Source organism: Sardina pilchardus, chromosome 1 (assembly GCF_963854185.1).
Source record: "Sardina pilchardus chromosome 1, fSarPil1.1, whole genome shotgun sequence".
NCBI classification, from domain to species: Eukaryota; Metazoa; Chordata; class Actinopteri; order Clupeiformes; family Clupeidae; genus Sardina; species Sardina pilchardus.
This window is the reverse complement of record NC_084994.1, coordinates 9,934,828-9,960,457: the sequence shown is the minus strand read 5'-3', so window position 1 is coordinate 9,960,457 and position 25,630 is coordinate 9,934,828. Positions and strand designations below refer to the sequence as shown.

Here is a 25,630-nt window from a genome sequence, read left to right as displayed (position 1 = left end):
CCCACGGTGTTGTAATAAGCAGATAATGCCCAAATAAGCTAAGTGAAAACATATTCAACGACCGAATTCAGTCGATGTAAACTAAAATCAAGCCAAGCTAGGGATTGAGCACAGATCGACAGAATCCTGAACTGAAGAGATATAGCGCTGCGCCACTGGTTAGTTTACAAATACCAGAACAATATCCCAATTAGAAAATGTATGGGATCCGTTTAATCATCGTGTTGTGGTGAAACGCAAAACATTCATAGCGCCACTGCAGATGACACAGTTCAAATATAAACCCGATGCCTTAATCCCAAGAACAGCAGACCCTTTGAAGTAACCATACGCAAGATAGTTGTCTATCCGAGTTTAAATGCAATGGCTAACAAATATTTATGTAGGCATATGCCAGCAACGAGTAGGCCTATGCTTTACAGGCTGGAGAGTTTTTAATAAAATGCCACGTAGCGTTACCTAACGTAAATTGACCGCTATTTATATTCTCTGTCTGAAACAGCAGAGCTTCAGCGTCAAAATGTGATGTTAGCAAAACTGGCCACTAGATGTCAGCATGGAGATGCACGTTTCGGATAGTTTCGAAACCAATTGCTTCGAACGCTTCGTTGTTTCACAAAGCCTTGTTCTGCCCATCCCTATTCATTAGGTAATGTTATACACAACCAAGTTGTCATGGAGGAAAGCGGATTCATTTTTGATATTTTCCTATTTATTATGCGTAGCCACGGCGCAAATACCTTTTGTATTGTACAGTTTGTGAGAAAGCGTCAGAAACGGAGGAAACTATGATATTCAATTTTTTTTCTTTGCAGCGATGTCAACGCGCATGACACAGCAACGGGCCTGGCACACGCGCTGAATCAATTAATCAATCACTTCCGTCACTCAGAATTACGTTGCAATGGTTTGTCGCAGTGCAAATGACGAAAGGGGCACGTTGAAATCCTACTCAAGTAGTTCGACTGTTCAGATTGAGTCATATCCGATAATACATATTGAAACCGCCTTCGTATGTGGTGCGAATCAGCATTGGAAAAATTTCATGCGGTTTCGTGCCGTTCAGACTACCCAGAATTCAAGCTAGATACAATCCATATAAGCAAACATTCGGATTTCGACTGACAGTGTGAACAAAGTCATTTAGTTATTAATTCATTATTCATTATTCATTAGTATGCAGTAACACACAAACCAAACCAGAAAGCCAAGATCCGGTTTCCAGTCAAACTCCTCTCCACGCGGTGGCAGTAGTGCGCGGTTTTGTAGTCGTTTTGCCAGCCACGAGGAATTTGTTTATTTCGTCCATGGGTTTGGTCTCGGGGTCGTCGGGTATGTTTTTACGGCGTCCTCATTACGAAGTTTAGGACTTTAGTTGGTGCTGCGGTTTGCGGGGATGAAAGCTTGATAAACGTCTCGTCAGACACCAAATTAACAAATCTTAGTATGCGGAGCAGCGAACTTACTTGAGGTAAGCTGTGTCTGTGTTCATTTTTTTTGGTGTAGGCTAGGCTACCATCTGTATGTTTAACTTGGAGTTCTAGTTGAATAATATCCAATTCCACACTATTTGCATTTGATAAATAAGCAGGTTGTGGGTAAAATAATTCGACAGAGTTGCCTGCATGGTTGGTAAAAAAGAAACTGGTGTGCTAGTCTACATTAAGGCAATTCTTATCACTGTGTTTTAGCTAGCCTGATGAAACATTTAACTAAACAACAACACTTATCAAATGAATCTGAAGGCAAGTAAGCACGTTGTGTTGACTATTAGTACCTGAACGGGAAACCGTTGACAGCTGATGCTATTTGAGTTTATTGAATTCTATTAGAGATGGGTTAGCTCCGGTTAGCTCCATGAACTGCCGTCAAGTCATTGCTTGAGACGTTAATTAGGCTGCCGCCCTCACTTTCAGGTAATGAATCGTCTTTATTTATCACAAACGTGATTGGCTGTTGTGAAACATGTAGTGTAACGGCATTTAGGTGCTCAGCTTTCCTGGTTTTGTAAGGATGGATAAAGACAGAAACATTTGAAAAGAATGCAAATCATTCGAGAGGGAAGGGGGTAAAAGGCAAGTTCATGTAACGTACTTTAAAGAGTTGTATGCGTGCAGAGGGTGCCAACCCCCCCAGCAAAATCACGTTGAAAAGTCGTTGAAAAGACGTCTTGTCAAGTCGTCGAAACAACGGCCCAGTTTGGTTTAAAAGTGAAAGGTTAGATGACGTCTTTTCATGGTCGTTGAAAAGACGTCTATGGAAAGACGCCTTTTCAACGTTTAAATTTGGTTGAAACCACGTCTTGTTTAGGTGCTGCCATGGACCTATTTTCAACCAGAATTTTGCTGTTATATATTAATTTATAAGCCTATATTATCCTATTATAGGCTTTTAAATAATGTGCATTAAGCACTTGCTAACTTTACCATTACCCATACTATTGCTGTTAAAATAAGCCTATATTATCCTATTATAGGCTTTTAAAATGTGCATTAAGCATTTTCATTTACCAACTTAACCATCTAGATGATAAATACATAATCTAATAGGCCTACATTACAATAGCAAGCTAGGCGTAAACAAACAGTCAAACAAACGTTATCCATTTCATTGTAATTTTATTTAATTCTTGAAGTCTCCGCCACCGGACCGTCCAGGTGCATCATGTTTAAGATGATCTGCCTCAGCTCTCCCGATGTCACGGTCAGCCTTGTTGCTCCTTTTTTCACCGCAGCTGAAATGACAGGAAACATTTTCATTAACAGTGTTTCCCATACATTGAGTAATCTGTGGCGGGCCGCCACGAAATAATGTTCTATGTTGTACGATTGAAATTATTTTTAAATCATGTTATCAATTGAATCACTTTCATTGAGCTGCGCGCACGCAGCTTTTTCTTTGCCCGAATGAAACCACTGCCTCTGCATGTGCATTTAACAAAACATTAACGATTGTTGAAGGATTGTTGTTGCCACATACGGCGAGCTAAACTGCTATTAATTCTGCTTAACATGCGGCGCAAATGTGTTCAAAACGGCGGCATTCAAGTGAACTTTTGCTAACGTCTCACAACGTAGCCCACATTAGGGAGACTAAACTAAGTTATGCATTCGAGCCGTATCTCTAAGCGTTAGAATAGTGTAACGAAGAGACTCTTGTGTGGTCTCAACCGCTGACCGGCCCGCTGGCCGGTGAAGTACCCGATCCAACGCTGCCTCCACAGCAGCTTACGAGGAAAACCCCCTGACTGGGAAGCGACAATCAGTCCTCACTCCTACATCCCCGGCCTTAGCTAGCGTCTCCTAACCCTCTCTGGCTTCACCGCGGGCAGCCCTGAACACGCAGGTGTTATCAATTACAATGTACAATTCCAATTCACATTGATTTCCCCCACAGATCCGCCCCCACACAAGAGTCTCTTCGTTGACACTATTCTAACGCTTGGAGATACAGCTCGAATGCATAACTTAGTTTAGTCTCCCTAATGTAGGCTACGTTGTGAGACGTTAGCAGAGTTAACTTGAATGCAGCAGTACGGTGTACATTTTAGGACCGTACAGCAGCCGTTTTGAACACATTTGCGCCGCATGTTAAGCAGAATTAATAGCAGTTTAGCTCGCGCGAGTCTCCTCGTTACGTTTGGATGTCGAATTTAGCATGCTAACAGGTACTTTTCTCTTCCGCTGTCGTGAATGAACAGCTGACAGCGCGGCCGCATTTAGAAGGCGTCACGACGTGATTATTTCTGAGATTCTGATATGTTTTCAAAACTGGAATTTATTGTGCATACGTCATGGTTGAAAACTTATCAGAATCTCAGAAATAATCACGTCTGCAGTCGTCTTAAAACGGCTACATCAAGTCAAACCAGACCGACATAAAAAAAAACACACCTCCAAAGTGTAGTTTTAGGTTGTTTTGGATAGAAGCGTCTGCTGATTAAACTGACTAAATTACCAAATGCGGGGGGGAAAGGAAAATGTATAGCACACTAAAGCATAGGGAAATATAAATGTATTTCACTCACAGCATTAAGGGCCCTGTTGGTTGTGGTTAGCGGAGGGAGGTCCCAGGAAGAGGCCACGTTCTGTACCCTTCCCATTTCTTCAGCTGATAGGTTTGATTCCACCTCCAGCTTGAAGATGGAGAGCATGAAAGAGATACATAATGGTTAGACAGTGTGTTAAAAGTTTATAGAATCATAATAGTGGGTCCACCAGTTGACTCCTCAGTTTTTCTAAAATCATTATAAAATCAAAAGACCCACAGTCTTTTGGGGGCAACACACAAACAACAACAAAACAAAATAAAAACACAACATAACATCAAACATTAGTATTTTCTATGTAAACATACAAGCCTGATTGTTTCTCTAATGTCCAGGTCTGCACAGTCCTCCAGGTTTACTGTAGCCGTGTCTGGGCTCCCACGAAGCAGTATGGACAACCACATCACAGAGTCCAGACAAGCAGGGTCCTCCATGAAGGAAAGAGTGCCCCACAATTATCCCAGCCACAATGAACATATCACTGAGAAAGGGAGAAGCTGAGGGGACCAAATGACCAGGCTCTCCTTCAAAGTGGTGTAACAATGGTGTTTGCTGTTTCAAAAAAAAAAGACAAAAAAGCAAAGTTAGAATAAAACAACTTTGCTTGCTACAACACTTAGAAATAATAAAATTCAGTACATAGTGAACCGTACACTGTTCAGATTCTTCAAAGTCATCCAGCAGTTACTTTAGCTTAGAATAATGGCTTCAAACACATTTTGAGGCAGAACTTGAAATAATAGATGAAAATGGTTTTACGTAAAGTTTTTTTTTTTACCCTGAGTAGCATTCACCATCTGACAGTACTAGCAGTTGCAGTTCTGGAAGTTGATGGTAGATCTTCCAGGGACACACTTAAGAGTTGATGTGCTGAGAAGACAAATGAGCAAAGGCTTTAGAAAAAGCAACAGTTACACAGAAAAATGACAGGAATCCCAGACCTCAAAAGCAGCGTCTAGTAAAAACACGCTGGAAGTGTCACTTCTTACATAACCAATTTCCAAAAATAATCATTAAACACAAACCCATCAGAACTTATTGACACAGTCTATAACACAGGAGGAAGAGGGAGACACACACACAGACCAGGAAACCAGGGGACACAAGGGACCACAGGGGATTAGTCCAACAAGGGGGTACATAGCTTCGGCGCTACAATACAATCACATAAACACACAACTAGTTTCCCCTACCTTTCACTTTAAAATACCAACATATTGCACAACCTGGGCATCTGAGCCTCGACAATGTTGACCACTCTGTTACTACTCTGTGCCAAATGACAGTCAATAAATAGATAGATATTACTATCATTATTATTCATAATAATAATAACAACAACAACAATAACACTATTAACATGCTGCACAACTGGTCAACAGGTTCTCCACGTCTGGTAATGATGACTGCTTGCTATGAACCATAAACAATAAATGGAGAGTGGGCCTAATAGCGATTCTGGTATTTAAAATAGTCCTGTTGGCAACAAGTACAAGTTGTTGCTACCAAAATGCTACAACAAAAATGAAGTGGATAACAGCGCGCTGCTTGTCTACTCTAGTCTAGTGTATCTAGCAGGACGGTGGAGAGAGATCCATGGTTACAAAGGACTCTTCGGGACGGGTAGATCTAGCCGCGAAAAAAATTCAAATTTTCGTGCTACCTTTGTGAACGTTCTAAGCAGGTCCACGAAATCATGCGTGTTGCAATCAGGTTCCTAACTTCCTACGTTACCACAAACGGCCCTAAATTGTGTTGAATATAGATCAGACAGAAAATACTTTCCTTTCATAGAGATAACGGGACCTAACAGCAATTACAAACGGGTTTCAAGTCCGACTACATTATCAGCGGTAGAGTGAATTAACACAGAAGAATTTCTCCACTCAAGTAAAACTAGCCCAGGACAGGTTAAGTTAGCATGGTAACATACAGATCCTCGATTACTCCGCTGTCCGCATAATCATCTCTGATAGCACTGTTGATGGTGTTCAGAGCATTCATAGGCATAAACTCACTTACCTCAGTAGCAGGTTCCATCTTCACGCTGTTCTTCAACGGCTTCAACTGACTGTGTATTTCAAACAAAGTTCGAAATGGGCTCGGCTACGGCTTCCCGCCTCCGTTCCTCTTGTACATGCGCAGAGTTCACTCCTGTCTCCTTTACGTGAACATTTATGTGATTTTTTTTTTTATCAGAATTTTAATTACTCATTATTTCAATGACTGATTTTTTTCCATCTGAATTTTTCCTCTGATTTTTTTTTCAGAGGGGAGAAGGCTAAAAACAGAGTTGTCCGTCCATATCAACTGTTGCCATGAGTAAACAAACAAAAGTCACACACGCAGTTAACGGCAGCCAAGATGGCGGCGCCGGGCGCCCGTAGAGTTCGCGGCGGATTTGGGCAATCCCCGGGGGGGAAAGATGGTCGACAGGAACAATAATGTAGTCCTAGGTAGACTATAACTGATAATTTACATCAGGATTTAATTAGTTGATATGTGGTCTGAAAAAGGACGTGCTAAAGACGTCTTTCCTTAGACCAAAATGGGCCGGCCAAAACAAGACCATTATTCTACGTCTAATTTTGGTTGAAATCAGGGCCATGACGGACCGACGGGATTTAGCCCAAATATCAACGTTGAAATGACGTCGTGTGCTGGGGGGGAATGGCTTGAGGAAAGAAACTTCTCCTCAGTCTGTCATTTTTAGCTCTGTGGGAACATACACTTCTGCCTGACTTTAGGGTCATTCCACGTCAAATCAACCAGAGCACACGCACTTGCGTCTCAAAAAATTCTGAAAAAAATACCATGTGCACCTATGTTACCCAGGAGACACTTTGTAAAATGTTTTTGTGCTCAGATCAATACTTTTCAAGTAATAGCCAGTTTTACGGGGGGAAGGGGGGTGTCAAATTTGTTCTGCCTCTTTTTTTTGTCAAAGTTCATTGCTCAAGAACTAGAATTTGTAGGAGGCTCAAATTGTGTAGGCTGGTGCATAAATAGGAATAGTATGCAGTAAAATCACCACGAGTAGTCTGGATGATCCTGCATGGTCATAGGGTCATTCCGTGTCAAATCACCCAATTTCAGCCAATTTGGAAAGTGACCCTCTCCAAAAAAATCTGAAATAAATCACAGGTGTTTGTAGCCTAGACCTATGCACAAATCTTAAATAGTATGTCTGGATCACTAATGGTTTAAAAACTGCAGCCCTTTGAAGCTTCAAGTCATTTTAAGCATTGTGGTGAACAATCCTTTTTGGTCAACTTGCAACGTTATTGGTTCTTTTGGTATTTCACACACATCAGTGAAACTATGTGAATGAAAGCACATTTTCCTGTTGAATTAAGAAATCTAATCAGATGAGACGTGTCTTGTGTAATTTCCCCTCTGCAAAGCTCTGAAAATGGCTATAAATTCATTATGTGAAAAGACATCATCACTTTTGAAGGCTTCTCATTCGAAAGGTATGTGCCACAAATTTCATCAGGTTTTTTTCCCACTCATATATGGACTATAAGGTCATGTCCATGCATCAACTTTGGTTGTAATCGTTGTCATATTGTCAGAGCATTTTGTTTTAATTGGGCTTGATTTTCAAAAAGCCCATTTTCGTCCTATCATTTCACCATGTGGACAGTTAACAGGATTTTTTTAAATTTTACCATATCACATTCTGTATGTGAGGATCATCTGTCCAAAATTGTCAGTCAGTCTATATGTGTATAATTTGCTTGATCCGCTTATTTTCTCTAAATAAGATTTATTTATGAGTAGTATGTTGTTCATGTTGCAATAATTACTTGGAGAAATTCAACTATGAACCATAAAATGTGTGTTTAGATTGGATATGTGCAGCAAACAAGTGAATCTCTTACTCTTCCATTGACTTCCATTGTATTAAAAGAGCATCCCATGTGGTGCAAAGTAGTACTGCAGATCCAATGCAAGTTCAGTGGATTTATAGAGAATATTTTCCAAAAATCATATCTCCAATAAAGAAACTCAGCAACAAGCCCAAATTTTGGACAGATGATCCTCACATACAGAATGTGATATGGTAAAATTAAAAAAAAATCCTGTTAACTGTCCACATGGTGAAATGATAGGACGAAAATGGGCTTTTTGAAAATCAAGCCCAATTAAAACAAAATGCTCTGACAATATGACAACGATTACAACCAACGTTGATGCATGGACATGACCTTATAGTCCATATATGAGTGGGAAAAAAACCTGATGAAATTTGTGGCACATACCTTTCGAATGAGAAGCCTTCAAAAGTGATGATGTCTTTTCACATAATGAATTTATAGCCATTTTCAGAGCTTTGCAGAGGGGAAATTACACAAGACACGTCTCATCTGATTAGATTTCTTAATTCAACAGGAAAATGTGCTTCCATTCACATAGTTTCACTGATGTGTGTGAAATACCAAAAGAACCAATAATGTTGCAAGTTGACCAAAAAGGACTGTTCACCACAATGCTTAAAATGACTTGAAGCTTCAAAGGGCTGTAGATTTTAAACCATTAGTGATCCAGGTATACTATTTCAGATTTGTGCATAGGTCTAGTCTACAAACACCTGTGATTTATTTCGGATTTTTTCGGAGAGGGTCACTTTCCGGCACTGGGTGATTTGACACGGAATGACCCCATAGCAGTCCCTCAAAGTTGATCAAAATATTAATAAAATCCCACGGTGAGAAAAATATTTTAAAAATCTTCATATATTCCCCAAGTGTTAGGGTGCTCTGAATATGAGATCCAAAATAATTTTTCAAACTTGTGAGGTCTGCTGTTCAGTCCCTGATGGATTTTATTTTCTCTTCATTGCTTTTTCGGAGAGTGTTTCTACTGATCTCAATAAGGGGGGAAAAATCAAGAGCCTATGTTGAGTAAAAATATGTCTTCTGTAAGCCTAAACAGAGCCCAGCCAAGAACTCCAATAACATTTTGATCAACTTTGAGGGACTGCTATGACCATGCAGGATCATCCAGACTACTCGTGGTGATTTTACTGCATACTATTCCTATTTATGCACCAGCCTGCCACATTTGAGCCTCCTACAGATTCTAATTCTAAAACTGGCTGTTACTGGAAATGTATTGATCTTAGCACAAAAACATTTTACAGAGTATCTTCTGGGTAACATAGGCACGCATGGTATTTTTTTGAGACGCAAGTGCGTGCGCTCTGGTTGATTTGACGTGGAATGACCCTTTAGTGGTTTAAACAAGCAGTCCATGGTCAGGCTGTGAAATGTCTTTTCAAATACGTTGGGCCCAGTGGAGTAGTCTAGTTAGCTATAGTGGATATACTGCGATGCCGTAGTTACCTGTAGTGGGTACATTGTGATGAACCCCAAATGTTAATACGTATCCTTCCTTGCCCATTTACTGAGATGGTGATGCTTTTTAGGTGGGTATACTGCGTAGTCTTGCCTATGTAGCACCCCTCTGCTAGGTACTTAAAGCTCTTAAAGCTTTAAAATATCCCTGGTTGTGGACAAGTTCTCCAGAGCCAGGAACTGCCACCTAGAAAGCATTAGGTTGTAAAATGGTAATTACATAATTCAGATTTATTGTATACAGATACCTTCTCTCTAAGAGAAAAGTAGAGATAATAATATTGAATAGAAATAAATGGAGAACCCCACAAAATAAAAGAGCTCTTAAAAATGCAAAGTATCAAATAAATAGTAAAAACTCAAATGTCCAAAAAAAAAAGTAAATACCCAGATTGTGTAGTGTAGTGTGGTGTACAGTGTCCGACGTGTATTCTGGAAGTCAGCCTCCTACGTCACAGACCTCCGCCGCCACCGACACGTTTCACCTTAGCTTGAGCACACTGAGGATGGCGCTAAGCTGAAACGCGTCTGCCTATAAACATGTTTTATTGCACAAAGTGCGGCCCGAGTTAGGTCAGTTCCTGACGTTTTGTAGTATTTTCTTAATGACGAGTAAAGATCTTGAAAGGGATTACATTGTCTTTTTTGTGTGTGTTGCTCTGACTCTAGGTTGTGGAAAACTTTGGATGGGATCATCTTTGGTGCATTGGGAACATGGATCTCGGACTGCCGTTTAACTCTGGTGGTACCGTCACTGAAAAGCAGCAGATTGACTTGTTGAACACGATGATGAAAGAAGAAGATATAAAAGAGGAGCAATGTGATCATATGATTTCATGTCAAGAAGAAGACGAAAAGCCATTCGTGGACTTTAACTGTCAAACTGAAATAGACTTTGCCGAGTCCAACGTTAGTTACAATGAAACACAACAGATAGCAGCGGAGATTGAAGTGAAAATTGAAGAAGAAGAAGAAGAAAAAGAAGAAGAGTCCAACGGTACTTACACTGAAACACAACAGACAGCAGCGGAGATTGAAGTTAAGATTGAAGAAGAGGAGTCCAACGTTAGTTACAATGAAACACAACAGACAGCAGCGGAGATTGAAGTGAAGATTGAAGAGCAGGATGATCCGCTAGGAAGTAAGTTCTTTCGGAGACAAATCCCATGTATCTTAGATGATCTCACAGTGTTTTACAGTGGCGTCGTTAGACCTGGGCATTGGAGGCTATAGCCCAGGATGTCTTGGGAATGGCCCCGGATCTCTGTAGTGCTGCCACCAACGACTAATTTTCTAACGATTAATCTTTCGACTAATTTTTCGATTAGTCGACTAATCTAAACGACTGTTTTTTTTTTAAAAATATTAAGTTTTCGCTATTTTGTTGTGTCCATTTTATTTTTAACTCAACTGAAGGGCCAAAACATGACATATAGCCATAGATATAGATATGCTCATATCAATATCAGCCTACTTTTGTAGAGTTAATAACAAAATTAATAACATTCCAACCGTTAGAGACGGGAGACCAAAAATAAATAGGGGGTCAAAAGCAAAACGATTAGTCGACTACAAAAATTAGCGTCAACTAATTTTAATAATCGATTAGTTCGATTAATCGATTAGGCAGCACTAGATCTCTGTGCCTTAAAAAATGATGAAAAATGTTCTGTTTGCATGGAAATCATTGGTAGGCTATGTTTGCCTAGTACTACCTGTGGCTAGCCTGGCTCTTCCATTCGTTTTATACCCTATGGCAGGGCTGTACAGTGCGAGTACTCCGTCGCAAATGCGCCTAAAAAATAGTGTGCGAGTAGAAAAAATAAAAACGTGCAAGTATGGATTTAAACCCTTTCATTCACACTTTGCTCCTAAAATGAAGCCACACTAAGTGGATCAAAGTATAGCAAAATGTTCGCATCTGTACACAAATTTCAGAGTTGACAACTCTTACGCACCTGGCTGGACACTCATGTTTTCAGCATCAACCTCAGCTCTCACACACACAAAAAATGTCACTCCAAATCCATTCTTCTTTTTCTTCAATCTGTTTGTTATTAGTTGTTGACTACTGTAGGGATGTAACGATTACCAGTGATAATGATAAAAAATGTTGACCATAACAATCACCGTGTTCATTTAAATTATTATTATTATCACGGTGTGGAAACCGTGTGTTAAATTCCTCCCAGCTTCACCCGAGCCTGCATTTGACATAGGCTACTATGAAACAAAAATGGTACCCTACTGATTCTGTTGTCTAAATGATGGATTTAACCACGATTCGGTGTAGGCTACACCTGCTTCAAAAAGGCGGAACATTTTCACAGCAAACGTACGCTGTATCATATAACCACTCTTTTTATGTAAGTTCACATTAAATCCATTCCACTAACGTTATCAGGAGAATACCATAAAGTTTTATTTTGAGCACTGGTTGTCACTCATTGGACTTAACAGATACCAAACTCCAAGTCATGGTAGAGTAAGTTAAGCACCCAGCCAAATGAACATGACTAAGGAAAAAGTGAACGGGACAACTCACAATGCCATGCCATGGTAACCTACCTAAATCATAGAAGTTTACATTGCTGGACAGTACACTCATCTTTTCTATTACACCAGAAATATTTTTTTTACCTTGTTAGTTTTTCGAACATTCATGGTATTTAATGAAATGATGTATCCTTGAACTATGCGTGACTATTTGCCTAAAACCTAATTAAAACCTTCTTAAAGTGACAAGCACTCAATTAGACCTACACACCACCCCTGTAATATCATTAAAGACAAGTTTAATCAATATGAAGTATTCAAATTACTTAAGTAATTATGCGGATCCTAAAATGCTATAAATTTGTTAACAAAATGTATACAAATTATGAATTCAAAACATGAAATAGAAACAAGACAAGTCATTTTCTGTGTTAGGGTTGAGCAGAGACTAGGATTGGCACTGCTGTGAATGATCTGTATCTCGCTTAAAGGGATATTCCGCCATTTTTGGAAATATGCTAATTTTCCACCTCCCCTCGAGCAAAACAATCGATATTTACCTTGTTCCCGTTCATCCAGCCATTCTGTGAGTCTGGCGATACAACTTTTAGCTTCAGCCTAGCATAGATCATTGAATCGGATTAGACCATTAGCTTCTCGCCTGCTAGCTTCATGTTTAGAAGTGACTAAGATTTCTGGTAATTTTCCCATTTAAAACGTGTCTCCTCTCAAGTTAGAAAGTGCAATAAGACCAACTGAAAATGAAACCTGCCGTTTTTCTAGGCTGATTTGACATGGAACTACACTCTCATCTGGCGTAATAATCAAGGTAACTTGCAAACGTACCATAGGCGCAGTGATATCGTACGCAGCATCTGAAAATAGTCCCCATAGACAACAAGCAGTAGTAGTGCCAGTAGTTTGCAAGTTGCCTTGATTATTACGCCAGATGAGAGTGTAGTTCCATGTCAAATCAGCCTAGAAAAACAGCAGGTTTCATTTTCAGTTGGTCTTATTGCACTTTCTAACTTGAGAGGAGACACGTTTTAAATGGGAAAATTACTAGAAATCTTAGTCACTTTTAAACATGAAGCTAGCAGGCGAGAAGCTAATGGTCTAATCCGATTCAATGATCTATGCTAGGCTGAAGCTAAAAGTTGTATCGCCAGACTCACAGAATGGCTGGATGAACGGGAACAAGGTAAATATCGATTGTTTTGCTCGAGGGGAGGTGGAAAATTAGCGTATTTCCAAAAATGGCGGAATATCCCTTTAAGGCAATAAGGTTTTGCCTATATTTTTGTGCCTATATTTTAGAAATGATCTGCGACGGGCGAAAAATGCAAAATGCACACACTCTTCTCTGTTGGATGGCTCACAAAGTTCTAGTTACGCAGATATGTCACTTGACAGAGCATGATCTTAGCTTTCCGATGTTATGTATCAAAAAGTGATGCATACACCCCCAAAAAAAGGTGTTATTTAAGAACTTGGAGTGCTCCTAAATTTTTTTCTGTGCTCCTACATTTTTTCATTTAGTGAAAAAGCTAAGCGTACAGCCCTGCCCTATGGTAGCGAACAGTGTTGACTGCTGTACTAGTAGATTTAATGGAACAAGTTCATGGAAAACGAATGCTTGTGCAAAACGGGTTTCAATAATCTATCCTACAGAGCCGGTAGATTAAGTTAGTAAGTTTATCTCTTTGTTATCCAAATTAACTGTCTATGACTATGAACTGAACTTAGCAAGTTACAGAGGCTGGCTATTAGCTAACAGTCTGACAGAGGGGGGAAGAATAGAACACTGATGTCCCATTTGCAACAATTTATTCCGACTCCATAAATTGGCGATTATGACTGTCTATTTATTCATCATGTCATGGGCAGAAAACAATTTTTGGGTGTGAGGTCTCTGGTAAAACGATTTTTCCCCTCTTAATCCCTCATAAATACCAGTAGCCTAGTCTAGGTCTAATGAGGGAAAATTAGCTTTATTTGTTATTAAGGCGAGACACTACAGGTGAATAGGGTAAATTTTTTAACTAACAGATATCAATATGAAACTTCCCCAGTTGATTACTTACATCAACATAAGAAAAAAATGTATTACAAGTTTTTTGTAATTGAATGTTTAAATATGCAAATTAGGCATTATCTCATAAAATATGGCCAAATTTGCATATTTCAAAGTGTATAATCTTGAGTTTTGGATAAAGCCAGGTTCAAAATTGTTTTTTCATTGTGTTAATTTATTAGATGGGAGAAAAATTACAGAGGGATTTATGGATATGGTTATGGTTATTTAGCAGACGCCTTTGTCCAAAGCGACATACATAGTCGGATATCTACTTCTGTTGTCTTGTAAATCAGCATATAGTGTCAATAGCCTTGAAAAATCGTTTTTTGCCATGTTTTTAAGCATAAAATGTCATATATATCAGGTTAGGAATAATATTTCAACAAACCCCTCTGTAAAAGTCTTGTAAATATAGTTTGGCATAAGACTGGAAAGTTTGGCGCATTTAAATGCTTCAGAAGTGGAGATTATGTTCTCAGAGTGCGAGAAGAAACTCGTTTTGAGAAAACAGCCTTGAAACACAGCCAATGGGATACGTTCTAAGCCTAGACTCGCCTTTGAACTTTCGCGATTGGTTGCTAATACAACGGAAATGTCCATATTTGGATTGCATAGCGTCATGCAGGAGAAACAGGGCTTTCGAACGGTGTCACACACGATATGATTTGGATCACGGTCGCGGGAGTACATGACACTTTAGAATGGGAACTTTAGGTGAAATTAGGAGAAATACATAGGCGCGAGCAGACAAAAGTTTGTGAAATAAACACCTAAAAGTGCAAATCGGACTTTGTTGTTGTAGTAGGGTGGTAGAATACATGCTAAGGTAGCAAACTAGCACAAAATCTCGAAATTGACCGGAGGTCACAAAAACAGTGTTTTCACCTGCCGTGTCTCGCCTTAAAATATGATGAGGAGGACCCCAACGACGTTGAAAGGGCATCTTTAACCGCCCAATTTTCAAAATGTCCCGGTGGCGAAAACCCCGGACCCCGAAAGACAAAATAAAAAAATTGCTGAGCTATTCCCGGATCTGTTGCACTTCTAGTGACGCCCTTGGTGTTTGATATGCATAATCTTAAATTGTAAATCAGGAGTAAATTGAACTCAGGTTATTTTCACCATGACAACGAGTCGAACACCCACTCGAGCTCTGTTACGTCGACCCATTCACATCAGTGGGCACGATGCTTCTGACACTGTCACACAGTGTTGCCAGATTGGGCTTCTTTTATATCGTTCGGCGGGGGAAAATAAGCTGTAGGCGGGTAAATAACATTTTGAGTTCAATGGTTCTCTATGAGAAAAACGTCATCGGGCGGTTTTTGCTGAAGACGGCGGGGTGATTGGGCGGAAATCAGTCAACCCAATCTGGCAACACTGGTGTCACAACTTTTTGGGGTTTTAGAACATCTGTGATTCTAGCTTGCTTGTAACACTTCCATAGGGGTATTTCACAAAAGCAGAATTAAGAAATCCAAGATAAGTGATAAAGCTAGGTTTGACGTAGCGCTGTCTGGTCATCCTTGCTCAACTCGTTTCACTAACGCCAATCCAGGATGAATAGGAGCAACGTTGTCAAGCCAGGTGTAAGTTATTCAGGATTCTCCTCCAAATAACTCACGGTTGGAATAGACGCGAAAAATAGCGTCTTGCACACAAAGTGAACAACCGCTTTTGGTGTAGATTAACAACTAGGTCAAGTTTCACTTTTTTGGACGGGGAATCATGATTATTTCTGTTACATAGCGGGAGTAGGTGTGGAAGACCAACTGAATGAACATCTGTGATTCTAACTTGCATGGTAACTCTTCCAGGTACACCAGAAGACCAAACTTTAACACAACTGGAGATCCATGGACGGAATGATGAACTCGACCTGCAACATAAAGGAAGTCTCTACAACGGCACAGTCCGCAGGAAGAGTTTCATCACAATGAGTGAACTTGAGACACATCAGCAAATACACACTGTTGACTTGAATCTAAAGAAGAACACCGTCAAAAGGCCTCATGAATGTCTAGAATGTGACAAAACATTTACGTCTCAAACACGTCTTGAGGTACATATGAGAACGCATGCCGTAGAGAAGCCTCATGAATGTGCTCAGTGTGGAAAAGGTTTTTCATACCGTTCAACTCTTAAAAGCCACATGCTAATACACACTGGGGCGAAGCCTCATGGATGCACCCTGTGTGAAAAAGCTTTTCTAAAGTCCTCCGATCTTAAGCGCCACATGCTTTCACACACTAAAGAAAAGCAGAAGCAGAATACTAACAAACTCACTCATCCGTGCGTCCAATGCGGAAAAAGCTTTTCACAAATTAGATATCTTAAAATCCACAATCTAATTCATACGGGAGAGAAGCCCCTTATCTGTGCCCAGTGCGGAAAAGGTTTTTCAAACGTTGAACATCTCAGAGCTCATGTGCAAGTGCACACTGCAGAGAACCATCACCAATCTGCATCTGAAGATGGTATAGACTATAAGCTAACTCACACTGGAGAGAAGTCTTATAAATGTGCCCAGTGTGGAAAAGCATTTAAAAGTTCCAAAGATGTTAAACGCCACATGCCAATACACACTGCAGGGAAGCCCCATAAATGTGCCCAGTGTGGAAAAGCATTTCGAAGGTCCATCGATATGAAACGCCACATGCAAATACACACTGCAGAGAAGCCCCATAAATGTGCCCAGTGTGGAAAAGGTTTTACAGAAATGAGGCGGTTGAAAACTCATATGCTAGGACACACGGGTGAAAGGCCTCATCAATGTTCTCAGTGTGGAAAAGGTTTTACAGAAACGATACAGTTGAAACGCCACATGCAAATACACTCTGGAGAGAAGCCCCATAAATGTGCCCAGTGTGGAAAAGGTTTTACACTAATGACACAGTTGAAACGCCACATGTTCATACACACTGCAGAGAAGCCCCATGAATGTGCCCAGTGTGGAAAAGGTTTTACAGAAATGATGCAGTTGAAAACTCATATGCTAAGACACACAGGTGAGAAGCCTCATCAATGTACTCAGTGTGGAAAAGCTTTTACACGTTCTTCCAGTCTTAAAGACCACGTTTATATACACACTGGAGAGATGCCTTATCAATGCACTCAGTGCGAAAAAGGTTTTTCAAAAATGTCACATCTTAGAACCCACATGCTAATTCACACTGGAGAGAAGTCCCATGTCTGTGTCGACTGTGGAAAATGTTTCTCAGGAATTTCAAGTCTTAAAAGGCACATGCTTACACACATTGCTAGGAACCTGCATAAATGTGCACAATGTGGAATTTTTTTTTCACACGTTGAACATCTCAAAGCTCATATGCAAGTGCACACTGCAGAGAAACATCACCAATCTGCATCTGAAGATGGTAAAGACTATGAGGTAACTCACACGGGAGAAAAGCCTCATAAATGTGCCCAGTGTGGAAAAGCATTTAAAAGCTCCAGAGATGTTAAACGCCACATGCCAATACACGCTGCAGGGAGGCCCCATAAATGTGCCCAGTGTGGAAAAGCATTTAAAAGCTCCAGAGATGTTAAACGCCACATGCCAATACACACTGCAGGGAAGCCCCATAAATGTGCACAGTGTGGAAAAGCATTTCAAAGGTCCGGCGATATTAAACGCCACATGCAAACACACACTGCAGAGAAGGCCCATAAATGTGCCCAGTGTGGAAAAAGTTTTACACAAATGATACAGTTGAAAACTCATATGCTAAGACACGCGGGAGTGAAGCCTCATCAATGTACTCAGTGTGGAAAAGCTTTTACGCATTCTTCCACTCTTAAATGCCACATTCGTATACACACTGGAGAGATGCCTTATCAATGCACTCAGTGTGAAAAAGGTTTTCCATGTTTTTCTCTTCTTAACTGCCATATGCACATACACACTGGAGAGAAGCCTCATAAATGTGCCCATTGTGGAAAAGGATTTTCACAAATGTCAACTCTTAGCATCCACGTGCGAACTCACACTGGAGAGAAGCCTCATCAATGTGTCCAGTGTGGGAAAGCTTTTAGAGACATTTCAAGTCTTAAAAAACATATGATGAGGCACACTGGCGAGAATCCCTTTAAATGTGCCTACTGCGGAAAATCATTTTCTAACATTGCAAAACTCAATGATCATATTCAAACACACTCCGGAAAGAAGCCTCCAGAATGTTTGAAATCCATTTTGACATCACATACTGGAGAGAACCCTCATGAGTGTTCCAAATCCATTGTGACATCACATACGGGAGAGAACCCTCATGAGTGTTCCAAATCCAATAGGACATAAAACTGGAGTGAAACCTAATGAGGACAGGATCATAGAAAGGCCTTAATGAGTTTCAAATCTTCGACATCGATCTTTGCTTTGGTTTATGTAAAGCACCTTCAATGACCCTGGTATATAAAAAGCGCTGTATAAATAAACTTTACTTGACCACATGACTGTTCGCCGTCTATGTTACATGCACAGTTAATTTGAGCAACAGTTATTGTTCAGCTATTGGACAGCACTGCTGTTTCTTGGCAGTGTTTCCCAGATTCAGTTTCCAAGAAGGTTTTAAATTCTAAGAACTTCTTAGGAGCGTTCTTAGAACGTTCTTAGAGCGCTCCTTAGAAGTTCTTTGTCAGTACCTTTCCGGCAGTGGCGGACCGTCAGGGCCTTCAAGGCCTTCTCTGAAGGCCTAACTATTTCCAAACGAATGAAAAATACTAGTGTCTTTAATAACATTTTACTTAACAATTTATTATTTGCTCCTGCTTCTCCTTCCCCGATCGTTCTCGACTACTACTGCTGTCGGCTATGTGATTTGATTGACAGACTGTCTGAACAAATAGCGAGAGTGTGCGATATATTTTCATCCAATCCCATGAGTTCCCTTGTTAAGGCCCGCATCAGGCCTTCACAAGGAATCACTGCGTTTACGGTACCTAAGCAACCATTAGAAATCATATATTTGGATTCGGGTTGATTGATGGCTACAGCTGACTAATTAGCCAATCAAATCGACCTATTATGGCGAGGTAGGCAGGTCTGACTGCAGCTAGGCCTGCAATGTTCGAAAAGAATACCCGGAATCGTTCATCACAAATGTTAACGCTGTTTGAGGCGTTTACTGTCTATGGCTTGACGTGAGGAACATCTTGTGCCAGTGTCAGAATCAGACTGGACTTCAATGGATAAATAAATGTGTCATACTGACATGACTATGGTTATAGTTATGAATAGTAAATAAACCATCATTAAGCAAAAATAATGTATAGTGTCAGCTGGACTAGCAGATATCGATAATGCTACACATAACGTCAGCTATAACTCTGCACGTAGCTGGTCACTATGCAGGAATTGGTAAGTTTTGTTTCATGTTTATTTCATAACATAAGACTTGAAATAGATGCTTGTTATCTGGCCCTTTACTATATAACAAACGTGTTTTAGTGCTGCTTGGTTAATGGTTACGACTAGATTGTTAGCTTGGTACGACTAGAATCTAGTCACTAGATTGTATGCTAGCTTGAAGTTGCGTGCGAGTTGATGAGACTTTGGTGAAGCTGTCGGGATCGGCATGTGAAACTGTCATTTGGTTCCCTGCCTTCCAAGGTCTGGTTTACTGCCAGTCTACTGCCCTGCTAGTTTAGTCCAACTTTTGATCGCTTTGAGTTTTGTGGAAATTATTGGTGAAATCCGTGGCATGGCCATAACGTGAGCATGGCCATAACGTGGTTCTATCTCCACTTTTGGTCTAAATTGAGTTTTTGACATAATCTGATCCATCAGGTGTTTATTAATGCCAATGCCAATGGCATTCTGTAGCCAACAAGCAGTGGCAACATTAGGGCAATGCGTTTTGTGACTTCTATGTTTAATATCATGGGTGGTGTGCAAAGATACAGCAAAGATACTGACTGTAGGATAGCCTAGCCCTGTAGTTCCACACGACTAGCTTTTGAGTAATCGGAGCAGCAGCGAAGCAGCCTAAAATAATTGCACTGTACACGGTACAGCTAAATAGAAGAGCTCTACAAACAGTCTGAAGCAAGTAAGCCGATAGCCTAAATATTTCAAGTAGGGCCTAGTCTGCTCAAACCCATGCTGCTGATAAGGATAATGGCCAGGTCCCAATAAAGATGTTATGTTTACCAATAAACAATGTGGAATTCAGCTCGGACGTATTTGTTTATGTAACGAAAATAGTGATACACCGACTCGCGTTAGAAAGAGAAAACGTTTCTCTCCCACTGTGAAATGCAGGGAAATTGCACGTTTGAACCTTGTAATGTAAAAAAAAATCTCCGGGGGGATCCCCCCGTAACGCCCCCCTAATTTATTTATTTTTGCCAAAAAAATAGTCATTATTGAAGGCCTAATTGCTGAACTCACGGTCCGCCACTGCTTTCCGGAAATGTTCCTTAAGTATTGCTAAAGTGTTCCCCAGATGCAGCAGCGACATTTCCGGAAAGGTACTGGCTTGATTAAATTCATTCTGGACTCTCTATCCGACCACATAAAGACCTCGGGTTACTTCGGTTTGGCTTTAGGGACCCTCTACTCACTACCACGTAAGTGAAATGTTGTTTGGAACAGTAGAAATAGTATAACAATAGCGTTTTCTAGCGGCGAAAGGACATGCCCGGTTCACTTTCAGGCTAACAAGTTTTTGGCTAAAAACGGTAAAATCAAACTTTCTCAAAACACATCCGAATGACATGATTTGATGTCAACTCATCGAATGTACTCCCAATCATCAGTAAATTGATCTAAAGTGCATTTTACTCCAGATAATCCCTTTAAGAGCTTCTTAACGAATCTGGGAAACCCGGCCCTGTGGCCTCATTTATAAAACTTTGTGCAGGATGTAGGCCAGAAGATGGCGTGCACACAAAACTCAGAAAATGCGTGCGCACAGAAATATTCTGATTTCGGCACTTTACCTTTATAAATCAAGCTCTATACTCGGCACCTGTGCGTACCTCAAGACACACCCATAATTGCCTATAAATATTCAGCGAAACGCCCTTAATGAATATTGATGTATGTGGACAACATGCCGAGAACAGCGGGAAAGACAAACAACTTTTGTGGGTTCATAAAGGGCGTTAGCAGCCACCGTTTCAGCGGATCCCCACTGTCACCTACAACATAACTTAAATGAGTAAATGTTTAGAAATGGTCGAAAAAAAATTACAAATTATTTTAGGATTTGCACACAGGATTTAAACACAATTCACCCGCACCTACAGTAGAGGCCACCATTGCGCACAGCTCCAGCATCCAGTCTGCGCCCAACGCTGCTACAGTATGGCTCAATATGAATCAGGCCACCGGGCGACAACATTTGTAAGCAACATGTCTGTGTCACGCACAACTTGGACATTGAAGGAATGAAAATGCTTCCTGTTAAAGGTATACTATGCAGGATTGGCGATTTCATGGCCGGTTTCGCTTTCTCGCGGTTTCATATTTCTCTGCAGAGCTTCCCCTACAGCTTTAGCGTGTATATTTGACAAAACTCCTCAATCGGTCAGTCTGCCGTGCCTTTTCATGAGACTTTACATGACACTTCCTGGAGTAGAGCATGGGTGCGTGCCCGGTGTCTCCTGAAGTTGCAAGTGTGGTTTTACCGCTACAGACCACTGGAGCGGCCAAAAAAAACACAGTTCGACCGGTAATGACTCATTTAATCATATGTAACAGTATGGAACGAATTGATTAACTGAAAAACGTTGCATACTATACCTTTAATCAGGCCACCGGGCGACAACATTTGTAAGCAACATGTCTGTGTCACGTACAACTTGGACATTGAAGGAATGAAAATGCTTCCTGTTAACAAAGGCGGTAACACTTTATATTAAGACACACATATTCACCATTAGTTAGCTGCTTACTCACATATGTATTAGTAACATACTAACCATTTGTTAGTCATTATACTTTAAGTCACTAATTAATACCTTATTCTGCAAGACCTTATTCTACCCTTACTAGACTCTTAATTAAGAATTCCCCCTATGTAAACTCCTAATTACCCCTTATTCATAGTTATTTAGTAAGTTGTTGCATATGAATGATGAATTATGAATTATTAAAGATGCATGGTCTATTCAAATTGTACTAGATACAAACCACAAGTGCTAATAGTGTACAAATAACTAATAATTAAGTCTTTGCAATGGCAAATATGTTCCCTATTCTTAAGTTGGATCCTTGTTCACAATCAATTCACAATTTATTTGACACTATCAACCCCCATATATGTGTATACTACTGTGTCATACTAAAGGAGAACTCTGGTGTGATCCAATCCTTAGCTCTGCTGTTTGAGGTCAGTAGGGAAGAGTAAAGTGCTGTCCGTAGGGGGAAAGAACAGAACATTTGATACATTTGATACTGTACAACATACAGTAGACCAAATAGCAAACCTCCAACTAACACTAACTGAATGGGGCATAGGTAAATTAAACTGAAAATGAGTCTATGCCCCTCTCTGTTAGTGGTAGATGCCTGTTAAATAGATCTCTGTTGAATAAAATTGTCTCATTCTGAGTCTGTGACCTCAAACAGCAGAGCTATAGATTGATTCACACCGGATGTCTTTTTTACCATGTGACCCTTCATACTTCATAAAAAAAATGTTTTGAGGTTGAGACTTTTGATTACTCAGGAGCCAAGAAAGTTAGCATACAAATGTATCCAGGTTTCTCACTATCTCTATTCAATATGAAAGAGATATTGTTTTTATTTGTGCCATACTTGGCTGTCTGCTTGTTGTTCAGCCTACTGTGTGCTGTAGGCTAATACAGTTAATAAGTGTGAACAGGAGGCAACTTTAGTTTAGGGAACACATGGGGGTTAATAAGTGCCAAATTGATTGTGAATTAAATGTGAACAATGACCCAACTTTAGAAGAGGGAACATATTTGGCATTACAAAGACTTATTATACGGCTCTTCAGAATGCAAGTAGAACGCCCCATTGACTTGAACGGGATTTCCCAACGTTCTACCGGTCATTATTTCTTGATAGAGGACCTCTGAAAAAAAAATGACCGCTGTCAATGGCAACGGAGTTTGTGCTTCTAATTCAGGTCTTTCATATCACTCCGCGTTGAAATTTCGTTGAAAATGAAAGACAGCTAGTAAGAGGTTACCTAGCAACCTCTCAAACAGTCACGTTCTATCTGTGTGGCGAACTATTTATTTGGTTAGCGGAAGCCACGAAACGGTAGCTAAGTTATTGCTAAAGACACATTGTGGTAAGTTTCTTCTCGTTTTGGCAAGTAGCCGTATAATAAGCGGGATAATGTATAGAACGCAGGTCATTATCGGGAAAATAAGGATCTTCAGGGCGAAACAAGACCCCACGCTTCGCGATGGGGTCCGGTTCGCCCTGTCGGTCCTTATTTTCCCGATAATAACCAGCGTTCTATACATTATCCCTTACTTAATTATTAGTTATACACTTTTAGCACTGGTGGTTTAGTGTCTAATTCCATTTAAATATAGCATCTTTGATAAGTATTAGTAGGGGTGAATAACTGTTCTGGTACTACCACCTTACAAGCCCCATATTGAGTCAAGCATATCTAGGTCATAATTCATATGCAACAATTTATTTAATAACTATGATTATTATACGGCTCTCTAGAATATTGAGGGAGCTCCCATTCACTTTGAATGGGCCTCTCTAACGTTCTGCGGTCAGTTATTTTTGCATAATGACCGCTCCGAGGGTATAATGACCGCTGCCAATGGCAACGGGTTCACTCCGTTAGTTGTAGCGGAAGCCACAAAACAGTAGCCAAGTCATTGCTAAAGACACATTGAGTTAAGTTTCTTTTCTCGTTTTGGCAAGTAGCCATATAATAAGCGTGATAATGTATAGAACGCCGGTCATTATCAGAAAATAATTCCCTTCAGGACGAAGCAAAACCCCTCCGCCACGCGTCGGGGTTCAGTTCATCCTGTCGGGAATTATTTTCCGATAATGACCAGCGTTCTATGTTACATAAGGGGTAGTTAGGAGCTTACATGGGGAAAATTCTTAATTAAGGGTCTAATACGGGTAGAATAAGGTATTGCAGAATAAGGTATTAATTAGTGACTTATAATGACTAACAAATGGCTAATATACATGTTAGTAAGCAGCTAATTAATGGTGAATATGTGTGTCTTAATATAAAGTGTTACCACAAAGGCACATTTATTTTCAATCGGTGCTCTTATAGCAATATGATTGCAGTCAATTGCACGGATCACATTTGGGAAATTAGACTTTGCTGCGTTTTTATATGCCTGTTCACCGTGTAAGGAAAGTTGATGTAGTTTGGTGATAAAGCAATTACACCTCAGAACACGTCTGGCAAAATTCGGCTGAAGGTTGGCTATCCCAGTCCGGTCAGCCAGTTCTCGATTCAAGAAAGCCGATGCAAGTCAGCGCTTGCAGCAAGACAGGGATGGCATGATTCGGGCGGGTACCTCTCGGCAAATCCCTCTTACTGTACCGTAATTTCCCGACTATTAGCCGAGGCTTATACATTGATTTTGCAAAATTTCTTCAGCTATGAGGTTAATCAAAATAAAGACTGATTTTACATATTCATTCAACTTGTTTTGCTTTTCTATTGAAAATGCTTGAAAGATGGAAGTAAAATGATGCACTGGATTAAGTATTGTGTTATAGCAGTAAGTGCATAAATGCATGCCAATTTAAAATATTAATAATAAAAAGTCACTTTTTATTACATAAACCAAAACATTCCAACAGTATGTATAAGTACTAAGTACAATAAGTATGTATTGTTATACTACAATAATCATTGGTCCCTTTTCTGTTTTTGAAGATAGAACCTTATAATTCCAAGGCGGCTGTTAGTGTTCAGAGCGACAAGGTTCTATCTACAATTGACCTGTTTCAAAAACCCTAATTTACAATTCATGTCGAATTTTTATATCTCAGATGTAGAATGCACTTAAGGTGTATGTAACTCTGGTGCTATAAAGAAATGTGCTTCATATGTCAGTTTTGCTATTTGCAATGCTAAAACTTAAAACCTCAATATCTCAAAGCTGATCTGAACGCAGATAGAACCTTATTATTCTGAGGTAGCGAATACACAGGGACAGTAAATATGGTATCAAAATGGTTTTGTTTCTTTTAACTTGCATAAAATACTGTCCCGCGGCTTATACACAATGCGGCTTATATGAGGGAAATTACTGTATCAACAGTAGCCTACCATTTGCAAGCTAACAAGCAACATGTTTGAGCCTTGATGTTGACAAATAACAGAACATGCATGAAAGCCGTAAGTGGATAATTAACAAAACACACAATGTATATCTTTCTTGCCTCAAATAAGATGGAATTTTTGACAAGCGCACGAAACAACAATCAACCACGTTTTATATTTTAAACAGGATTAGTTAAGTCAGTTATGTCTTTGATGCGCGTCATTGCGCGATGTTATGTTTGTGTTAAACTTTCATTATTGAACCAATTTCGGGTCGTTGTACCTGTTTCCTCCTGAGGTCGCACTTTCTGCTTTTCCCTTTTTTCTGTGCGTATGCATGGGTCTGAGCTTGCGTGGAGGTGTGGACATTGTACCGTCAAGTTCACTTTTTTATAAATACCAAAGCTTG

General features: G+C 40.1%; 2 protein-coding genes, 1 long non-coding RNA gene and 1 pseudogene across 4 annotated transcripts in view; 2 read left to right on the top strand and 2 right to left on the bottom strand.

Annotated features, from left to right (window-relative positions):
- LOC134076331 (zinc finger protein 850-like) overlaps window positions 1-25,630 on the bottom strand; it is a 769,162-nt pseudogene that overhangs the window by 656,326 nt on the left and 87,206 nt on the right.
- Window positions 1,337-25,630, top strand: part of LOC134089003 (zinc finger protein 260-like) — a 36,303-nt gene continuing 12,009 nt past the window's right edge. The window contains exon 1 of one of the 2 annotated variants that reach the window (XM_062543297.1): window positions 1,337-1,471. The gene's annotated coding sequence lies outside the window, so the exon portion shown is untranslated. Of the gene's footprint in view, window positions 1,472-15,942; window positions 16,044-25,630 lie in introns of those variants that run through there. The other variant, XM_062543460.1, reaches the window with a different exon arrangement.
- LOC134086361 (zinc finger protein 493-like) lies at window positions 1,377-18,677 on the top strand. The gene is made up of 3 exons (XM_062540025.1): window positions 1,377-1,471; window positions 10,078-10,549; window positions 15,799-18,677. The coding sequence occupies exons 2-3, from the start codon at window positions 10,123-10,125 to the stop codon at window positions 18,276-18,278; spliced, it is 2,907 nt and encodes a 968-aa protein (XP_062396009.1). The 5' UTR covers window positions 1,377-1,471; window positions 10,078-10,122; the 3' UTR covers window positions 18,279-18,677.
- Window positions 2,575-6,683, bottom strand: LOC134097341 (uncharacterized). Its single transcript, XR_009940916.1, has 5 exons — window positions 6,071-6,683; window positions 4,827-4,918; window positions 4,357-4,600; window positions 4,028-4,135; window positions 2,575-2,734 (listed from the first exon to the last, which is right to left on the bottom strand). It is a non-coding gene; the product is annotated as an uncharacterized LOC134097341 (long non-coding RNA).

What these genes read in the sequence shown, in the direction of transcription:
- LOC134086361 (XM_062540025.1), top strand. Translation starts at nt 10,123, where the DNA reads ATGGATCTCGGACTGCCGTTTAACTCTGGTGGTACCGTCACTGAAAAG. An exon ending in GCAGGATGATCCGCTAGGAA is followed by an intron (nt 10,550 to 15,798) that starts GTAAGTTCTTTC and finishes TAACTCTTCCAG; the next exon opens with GTACACCAGAAGACCAAACT.